Source organism: Mesocricetus auratus, unplaced genomic scaffold, assembly GCF_017639785.1.
Source record: "Mesocricetus auratus isolate SY011 unplaced genomic scaffold, BCM_Maur_2.0 Super-Scaffold_100003, whole genome shotgun sequence".
Classification (NCBI taxonomy): Eukaryota; Metazoa; Chordata; class Mammalia; order Rodentia; family Cricetidae; genus Mesocricetus; species Mesocricetus auratus.
In genome coordinates, this window is record NW_024429188.1 from 102615713 (window position 1) to 102625677 (window position 9965).

At 41.7% G+C, this 9965-nt stretch overlaps 1 protein-coding gene across 1 annotated transcript in view; it reads right to left on the reverse strand.

Annotated features, from left to right (window-relative positions):
* LOC121139788 (zinc finger protein 449-like) overlaps positions 1-3065 on the reverse strand; it is a 5714-nt gene extending 2649 nt beyond the window's left edge. Inside the window, exons 1-2 of the mRNA XM_040743781.1 lie at positions 2613-3065; positions 1044-1236 (exon numbers count right to left, since the gene is read on the reverse strand). Coding sequence (XP_040599715.1) covers positions 1044-1236; positions 2613-2948 — 529 coding nt within the window. The 5' untranslated portion in view covers positions 2949-3065. The remainder of the gene's footprint in view (positions 1-1043; positions 1237-2612) is intronic.
* Between the last annotated feature and the right edge of the window lie 6900 nt (positions 3066-9965).

The following is a 9965-nucleotide window of genomic DNA, read 5'->3' on the forward strand; positions in this document are numbered from 1 at the left end:
AGGCAGGCATCCTAGCCCTTACTTGCTCCCTGCCCCCTTCTGCATTCCTGTTGTGTCAGCAGACAGCCTTAGTCACCTCTCTTAAGTACTAGGCATCTGTACTACTGCATATGACATATGAGTTGCAATGGATTTAATCCAATGTACATCCTAAACTCCCTTTGTTGGGGAATGTTCTTCTGTGTATATGTTTATCTTTGTGGTTGATGAAGAAAGCAGAATCAGTATATAAGCAGGGAAAAGCAGGAAATGGCTCTTCTCTTCAGACACACGGAACAGACACAATGCAGACCTCATCAGAGTAAGAGGCCTGAACCTTTTCTCCAGTAAGATAAGGCCACGTGGAAACACATGGATAATTAGAAAATGGGTGAATAATTAAGACTGAGCTAGCAAATAAAAAACCTTAGGCAAAAGGCCAATAGCTTTATACTAATAAACCATCCATTTGTTTAATTGGAGCAGAGAAGGGCAGCGGAACATAGTCTGGCCAGAAAAACCTCACGTCACAAACCTTGCCCGTTCTAGTATCACTTTCAGAGATTCAGCATGTGCCCAGATGCACCTACCCTCCACATGCTAGGTAACCAAAGGCCTGTTCCTAAGATTCTCATCCATTCTTGTCTTCAGATTCTCTGCTCATAGCCCATGGTGACTTAAGTCACTGGCCAATCCTATCCCCATCATCAGTTCTCATCTTCTCTCCGTTCCATTGAATAAAACACCATCATCTAATGCTAAGCGAACTTGATAACTCATTGAACCTATTTTCATGGGTCTCCACACTACTTCCTTCTGTCTGCCTACCAAGGTAGTGAGGACATCCAGACATCTTGTGGAGAAACAAGTAGATGGTGAAGGAAGCATAAACTAGTGCTGGCCTAAGTTATGATTGGAAGGCACAAAAGTAAGGTAATTTGGGATGACATTTGACTGTGTCTATGTTTAGGGAACTGACAACGTCAACCTGACCCAAAGCAATGAGAGAATTTGAGCTGTCAAACATAAACAAATATGAGGGAGTAGGGGATTCCTTGCCTTACCAATATTCAGAAAGGACAGGCATTGGGCATCATTAGCAGCATTCATTTCCTCTGGCTCTGCTAGCGATGTGTCATGGAGCTCCTGGCCAAGTGCCATCATCTGGAATGCAGGTGACCCCACGTGCATGTCAAACTGTGTAAGTAATGGACCCGCTGGCACCAGTTGTTCCAAGAGCCTATCACACATGTTGATCTGAGGAAACATTAGAAGCCATCATCTCACTGGAAACACAACTACTTTTTCCTCACTGGAAATACATCATCAACTGTCAGCAACACAAGGAGTTTTAAGATTTCCATCAAGCACTGGTGGTGATGGCATATGTCTTTAATCCCAGCACTCGGGAGGCCCGTGACTGCTCTGCTAAGCAGGACATGTCTGGACTCTTGAAGATAATACCTTATACTGTCAAGTAAATCACGAAAACAGAGAAAGAAAGTGAAACCACTCATTCATGCTACCTTCAGGACCCAGAAACCTTTGGCAGAGCCCTGTCCATACAGGCAACTGACCTGGAGCTGAAGCTCCTGCAGAGCAGGCCCTGTCCCGAGCTGAGACAATGAATCTCAGTCTGCTTCTCCTGCTGCTCCCTCCCCCGGACACTACCCTGTGCTCAGCCATGCTTTTCCTGAACACAGGCTTCAAGCAGCTCCACACAGAAGGCAATATTGGCTCTATTAAGACATCTTTTGGATATGCTGAGAGGCTGCTACTGGAATTTAATGGGCCAGAGATGGGTATATCATTCATGAGGCAGAGCTCTTCCTAGGCTTTCCCAAATTCAGAGCTTCCTCCGTGAAACATTTATATTGATGAAATAAACTAGCAAGAACCACATATTGTTACATATATTTCTCTGGAACTTAGATGTCCTAGAGATGCATAATCAGAGGTAGATCATAGTATTTATTGTTCCTATTTACCCAAACCAAAGCTCCTTGCATGGCAATGGTGTGGTTTACACTGAGGTAAAAGCAGCTATCCACTTAGAGATATCACATGACCTAGGGCGAAATGTTCACAGCATGGGAAATTTGATGATAATTCCTGACTGTCCTAACACAGTGATAGTAAGTAGAGACACAGGCATGGAACAACTTCATGGTGTCTTCAGGTAAAGCAGAGCCCAGGCACATTTATGCAACAGTTAATAATGATGTGTAATAAACTATGTTCCCTTTTTGCTATCCTTTCTAGACTCTACTTGACTTTGGGTTTTCAAACTGCTCTCTAATGATCCTAACAATACCTATCTCAGGCCATGAAGCATCACAGCAATACTTTTGGTAACTTACATTGCCTTAAAATTTCCTTCACTGATAACAAACGAGGCATTGCCATTTGTGTGTTGTAGAGAGGGCACAGGGTCTGGTACAGAGGGACCTCTGACCCCTAACCTATGACCCATATGCTAACTCCAGCTGACTCCCACGGAAGAGAAGGTTGAAAAGGACTCTGGGGAAGGCTGGGGGCTGAGGAATGACACGGGGACAGAAAGTCTCATCTTGACCCAGATGCCTGGGCACTTCTTTTGATCCAAGATCAACAAACCCCAACACTGTTCTCACCTTGTTCTCTGGCTCCCCGTTGTCTTTCTGCAGGTTTTCTATCAGGGCGAACACTCTTTCTCTGGTCTCCTCACTGAGCACGATCCGGCCGGCCTCTGTGTCTGCAGGTAGAATTTGCAAGAATTTCTCCATCACGAACAGCGCCAGGATCTGGTCCATAGACCGTATCTGTGGCTTCAGCCATTGACAGCAAAGCTCCCAAAGCTTGTAGAAGGCTTCTCGAGGCCCAGCTGCTTCTTCATATTGGAACTGACTGAAGCGTTGGTAGGAGGCTTCCCAGGGTGTGGCATTCTTTCGAGGCAGAGGGTCTTGGTGGCTCACTGAGGGGGCCTGCATGGCAGATTTCCTGGATGCAGCCGTTGTGCCCCTGGGCTGACTGCTTACAGCTTAGTCTTGGGCCCTGAGGTCTCAGGTCTCAGCTGCTTTTCTGGGTAGTCAACAGGGAAGTCACCTGCAGCAGAGGAGGGCACTCCATGAGAAAGGAGACACGGTAGTGGTGACAAGAACGTGTGATCTCTGCCCTTCAGCCTTTCAGAATCTAGCAAAAGGCACCTACTCTTCCCCGAGACATGAATATACGTGTGGGACTCTGCACCCAGCTGCCAAAAGCTGTACGGAGAGTCCACGCCCTGCAGACTCCCTGGGCCTGTCCTTTCCATAGGTTACCCACCAGCCCGTGTGGCTACTGAAGTGGACTTTAGTGGAAGTTGGAGGCTCTGTTCCTAGCCACGTTCTCCCTACTCTGTGGACATCAGTGAAGATCCCTACCTGCTACTGGACAGCTCTGCATGGACTATGTGGATCACAGGCTGGAAACATCTACCCCTAACACGCTTCCTGAAGAGGTTCAGGACTAGAGAAATGGCTCATTGGATAAGAGCACTGTCTGTTCTTCCATAGGGCCTGGGTTTGAGTCTCAGTACCCACACAATGCTCACAACTGGTTCTAGGGGTTACAACACACTCTTCTAGCCTCTGCAGACACCAGGAATGTATGTGGTATACACACATATACATAGAAAACAGTCTATGCACATAAAGTATTAATGATAACACTTTTTTAAAGGTGCAGGTCTCTAGTCCCAGTCCTCACATAATAATAGGAATCATGTATTTCTGAATATAAGGTCGTCAAAAGAAGGGGAGGAACACCTACAATTTTCCTGAAAAATCCTGCTAACTTTGAGTCCCCCTTTCATAACCTTCAAACTGTAACCTGTACCGTAGCTGGGCTACACCGGCCACTCTTCACTGCCTTGAGCTTATCATCACAGACTAAATATAATTGCATTAATGATCTCATGCCCACTTCTGGCACTTTTTTCTCTGCAGTATCCTTCCTAATAGCTTTTCTAGAAGAAAAGTCATCCTGTAAAAGGTGATAGCATAGAGAAAGTCTCAGGAGTTTCTATTGAGGAATATCTACTGACTTCACACCACATCCTGTACCAGATCTAAACATTCTTCAGAGTGTGGTTAATCCCTGTTAGAATTTAGGAGCTGAACAAAAGGATTTTTTTCATTTGTGGTGGTGGGGAATGAGATATGAACTTTAGAGCCATTGAATTAAACTGTCCTAGGTCACAAGGAAATTGCCAGAGGGAAAAGGTGATGAGGGCTGAAGAATGCCCAGTCTTGTGCATACCTGAATTTTTACTGTAGGTTGGATGGAAAAGTTCTTTTGGTGATATGTGGGTCGCACAAGTGGTCACAGTCTCCCTAGATCTCAAGACCTGTACCTACTATTATGATGTAGAACTTCTTTCTCTGGCTGGATTTCAAACTCTCCCACTCCTCTCTCTCTCTCTCTAATTCTACCCCTCAGTATCTTTCCTCCCTTTCTCCTTCCTGCTTCCCTTCCTTTTACTGAAACAGTTTCTGTTCCTGACCTCTTCTCTAGAAGGCTGGTTATCAAAAATACTCAGCTCCCCCCTCAACCATCACCTCCATCCCATCTTCTCCATAACACTTCTGCACAAAGGTGAAGAGACCTAGCCCTTGTGTGGTGACTCATAAACACCAATGTGACTGTCCAGTGGAAGGTCCTCACAAACTAACGAGGCCACTGGTCACTATGAGCTTCTGCGTTGCAGACCACACCAACCCCAGACAGAATCTATTGCAGAGAAAATTGCCTATCTATTGAACATGGACAGAGTTCTTTCCGTATCATTATAGATAGCCAGTGTAAGTTATAATGAGCATTTCTAATGCATTTACATTGTGTTAATGATTATAAGTCATCTAGATATTATTTATTATTTTTAGTTTTAAAATTATCAAAAAGATCATAGATATTATGTCATTTTCAGACAAAGTCTGTTTTAGAGATTCTCCTTCCCCTCAACTCCCCACCTCACTGTTCCCCCAATAGCCTTATAGCCTTCCCCTTTATTTTCCTCTTTCACGTCCTGTGTATCTTTCTTCATCATCTGTTATTAACCCCTTTGGGTTTCCTTTGTAGATTTTAGGGCTGTTTTCTACATCTAACTGTGTTTATAAATAGTATATACATATCATGCATAAAAATATAGTCAATACATAAACACGCTGTAATCTAGGCTCTCCATATGAGTAATAACATGTGGATTCTGCCTAAGTTTGGGTCACCTCAATTGATATCTTACTTTTCAGATCCATCCATTTTCCTGAAATTTTTGTCATTTCATTTTCTTTACAGTTGAATAAAATCCTATCATGTACATGTACCACATTTTCATACTGCTTCTTTAGTCACTAAAGCAAGGAAATTGAACCAGACTAGATGTTCATCAACAAACAGATGAATAATGAAAATCTAGATGTAATTTAAATATGATTATGTGTAACTTGATTTCAAACTCTAGGTCATTTTAGTCATTTTACCTGAAGGTATGAGTCTGAAGGAATTACAGTATCCCAGAGCATGGTTGAGAAAATCCTCCATGGAACTCTAAGAAGCTCGTAGCTAGACTTCAGAATGGGACCCTTTGGGCTTGGGTCACCCAAAATATGAAAATGTGGTACATATACACAATAGAATTTTATTCAACTGTAAAGAATGAAATCAGGAAAATGAATGGACCTGGAAAGTATAATATTAATTGAAGTGACCCAAACTTAGACAGAAACTGCATGTTTTCCCTCATATGAAAACCCTAGACTATAGTGTATTTATGTGTATAGTATATGTGTAAAATTAGTATATACATATCATATATAAGAAGATTTAAGTGTAGGAAAAGCCCCCAAACATACAAGCTTATTTGGCACATCAGTTGTTTACTTAGTAAGCTAAGCAAAGCACTTCAAAGACAGATTGGGGTGCAGTGTCCAAACCAGGTTTTGGTTGTGTTTTTAAAATAAGTTTTATTAATCTTTATGAGAGAGGTGTTAGAGATTCCAGATCCCTTAGTCCCTAATCAGAGAATGCTGCAGGAAAGTCCTGCCTCTAGCTCTGCAGTGGTCAACAGGAATAAGCCCAGATAGCTCCCTACTATCTTAGGTCCAAGGCAACTTGACCAATTATAGTCATATTATAGCCAATTATAGTCTTCCATCTTATCTGGTCAACATGGCCATCCCATACCAAACTGAAAAGCCTTACTTCTCATCTCTAGTATTTCCAACATATCCACTTACTATTATTATTATTAATAGTAGTGCTATTATTATTAATTGTGCATGATGTGTATGTGAGAGTATGTGTGCACAGGAACTGTGGTGCATGGGGAGGCCAGAGGAGGATTTTGAGGAGTCTTTGAGATTATTCCCCTCTACTATGGGTTCTAGGGATGCATCTAGAGACATCAGGCTTGCACAGCAAGTGCTTTTACCTCCTGAGCCATGTAGTCCTATCATGACCGTTTGAAACCTAATGATCATTTTAACTCACATCATTTGTTTTTACCAAGACACTCTCTGCCTTCAAGTCTTATTGATTGACTAAAATTAAGCCTCCTATCCCAACCCCACAACAAACAATGCCTTCCTAGTTCCTGTTCCATCCTGCCCTCAGCTCCCAGGACTAAGTGCATCATTCACCTGGGCACCAACTTTCTGATAGATATCCAAGCTTCAGTGATGCCAATCTGGCACTCTTTGCTGCAGGTCCTTACTGCCCCCTTCCCTTTCCCCTTCCTAGGGACTGTCAGGGACCTGTTGTGAGTCATTCTCCTCATCTTGTGAACTGGAACCACCAAGAGTTAGCATCTTGCCTCTGGTTCCTGGGTCTGACTGACCTGTTATCTCCTTTTGTCAGCTCCCCCCCCACCTGCCCTCTGATGGTGCTGGTCTTCCAGACCGCAAACGAAGAAGCTAGGTTCACAGGCCATATTCAGAAAGGAGCCTCCTCTCTCCCCACTAGCAAAGGGCTCGGTGTCCCCTGGGCTGCATAGAATCTGTCAGCATGCTGCCTGTGTTAAGTCTCATAGACTAACAATTGTTTTCCACCAGAATGTCTGTGCAGGATCCAGGATGGCCATTAAATCTCACTTTACCCTATAAGAGTCAGGTGAGTGTCTAGCACCTAAGAGGTAAACTAGAAACTCCCCACCCACCCACCCACCCACCCACCTACCTACATCTATTTCTACCTACATCTATTTCTCCACTTTGTGCTTTCTTTGGATAACTATGAAAGTAGCTAGATTTCTATTTCTCCGAAATCCCTGTCCCCACTCGAGAGGCTAGGACTCACTCTTTGGTGTCTTCCTGCTGACTGTCAGGAGAAGCTAGTTTCTTCTTTTCCTCACTCAGTCTCCAATACAGGCTTCACATTCCTCAGGCACATCTACCTTTTTTCTGGTTTTAAGACAGGGTTTCTCTGTGTAGCCCTGGCTGTTCTACAACTCACTCTGTAGACCAGGCTGGCCACAAACTCACAGAGATCTGCTGCCTCTGCCTCCCAAAGGAGTGTATCACCACTGCCTGGCCACATTTACCTTTTGAAGTTCCAAGTGAGCATATGCCACCTTCAGTAGGTACCTTGGGCACATACAGCTTAAGAAGCAGACTTCCAAGTGTCAGGGGAAAAATTCTAGCTAATGTCTCATGATCAGGTCAGGGCTAGTGAGGTCAAGTGAAGGCAGGTCACCCACACAATACTGCACGAAGTGCAGATGGCTTCCTTTATATTTGAATATGGCATAGGAAGCACAAAGACTGGGGATTTAACCAGAGTCAGCAGCAGGTATTTATGAGTTGTAGAACAGTCTGGATATGGATATGTGTGTGTGTGTGTGTGTGTGTGTGTGTGTGTGTGTGTGTGTGTGTGTGTCTGTGTGTGTGTATGAGTTCTAGGCCATCCAAGGCTACATAATGAGACCCTGTCTCGTTAGGTCTCTCAACCCCTTAGGAGAAGTCATGTCCTCCTTTTAGTTCTTTTTTTCATTCTGTCTCAAAAATGACAGGAGCCAGTTGTAAAATTAAAATCAAATTTTAAGCTTCCTGATAACTTTTCCGTGTGTACTTACTTCTTCAGTGTCTCCAATGTTCCCCAACTCATCTAGAAACATTATGCAAATATATGAACATGAACAATAAACTTGACTAATTGTGCACTTTTTTAAAAAGAAATCGAGGCAAAAATTTAAAAATTCCAAGAAGCAAATGAAAATGAAAGCACTGTGGTTTGGCACCTAAGGCATAAAACAAAAACAGTTCCAAGAAGGTGATCATTGATAGCTATGAGTGCTTATGTTAATATAAGCCACTGAACTATATGTATATAAATATATATATATATATATATATATATATATATATCCCAATCCATTTTTGTATGTTATTTAATTTGGAGGGACTCTCTCACTGAGTGTCCAGACTTAATTTCCAATTTTACTATTTCTTGCTGTAATATATAAATTATTTAGTTTAGGGTTTGTGGAACATATTATTAAAATGAACCAATTTTTTCTTTCGTTCTTGTAATCCCCATAAAAAATTCCAATGATATTCTTCATATAATTACAAAAACAATCTCATAAAAGTCATATGTAAATACAAAAGGTCTCTGATTTGCCAAAACAGTCCTAAACAGAAAAGCAATACACAGTTTAAAATTCCACTAAAGAGCCAGGTGGTGGTGGCGCACAACAGCAGATCTCCGTGAGTTCAAAGCTAGCTTTCTCTGCAGAGTGAGTTCCAGAACAATCAGGACTGTTAAACAGAGAAACCACGTTCTGAAAAAAAAAATCCACTTATTACAATAAGCTATTTAGCGGTACTAGCACAAAACAAAATCTGTGGAAGAGAGGACACAGAGATGAAGCCACACAGCTACAGCCACCCGAGTTTTGACAAAGCATTCAAAAATGTACGCTGTCAAAAAAGAAAATCTCTGCAAGATATTATAATAAAACTGGGAATGCTGATGTATGTAATCCCAGTACTTTGGGAGGTGGAGCCTAAAAGATCAGGGGTTCAAGGTTATCCTTAGCTACATAGACTGTCCCAAAAAAAAAGAGAAAAAAATGAGAAAAAGAAAAGTAAAAAAAAAAAAAAAACAAAATGGAAAAATAAGTGGTGCTGGGAAAAATAGGTGTTTATATTTCGAAGAACAAAGCTAGAACTATGTCCCTCACTCTGCTCAAATTCAATTCAAAATGGATGAATGAATGACCTTAAGATGACACTTGAACCTCAAACTGCTAGAGGAAAATAAAATGAAAATATTGCAATATAAGCACAAACATGAAATTTCTGAAAAGGATCCCAAAGAGCATATTATTTTATTTTTTAGTCAACTATCAAGAATAAAACATTTGGTGAACCAGAGAGCTTACTGCCTCTGGTTTAAGGGAACTTGAATTACCACCCCAGAAAATAGTTCCAAGAATCGACAAATGTACATTAATAAGGCTTCTGCACACCAAAGGAAATGAGAGTCAGGGTAGCATGAAGAGACAGCCTGCATAATAGAATAAATGAATAAATAAATAACCTTGCTAACTGAATTTATGACAGGAGATTAATTTGTAGAATCAATAAAGAATACCCAAACCTAAGGGCAATGATGCAGTTAATGAATGCATTAATGAGTTGAATAAATAATTTTCAAAACAAGACATATAAATCACCAGTAAATAGGCAAAAAAGGTTCAACATCCTTAGCCATCGGGGGAGAAAATTGAAGCTAACACCAGTCAGTCAGAATGGTTTACATTACACAAGTAACAAATACTGGTGTGGATGATTGGGAAAACAACCATTATATTTTGCTGGATGAAAACCAAACTAGTGCTGGGTGGTGGTACACGCTTTTAATTCCAGCACTCAGGAGGTGGATCTCTGTGAGCGTGAGGTCGAGGCCAGCCTGGTCTATGAACTACACAAAAACAAAAACAAAAAATATAAATAAATAAATAAAATAAA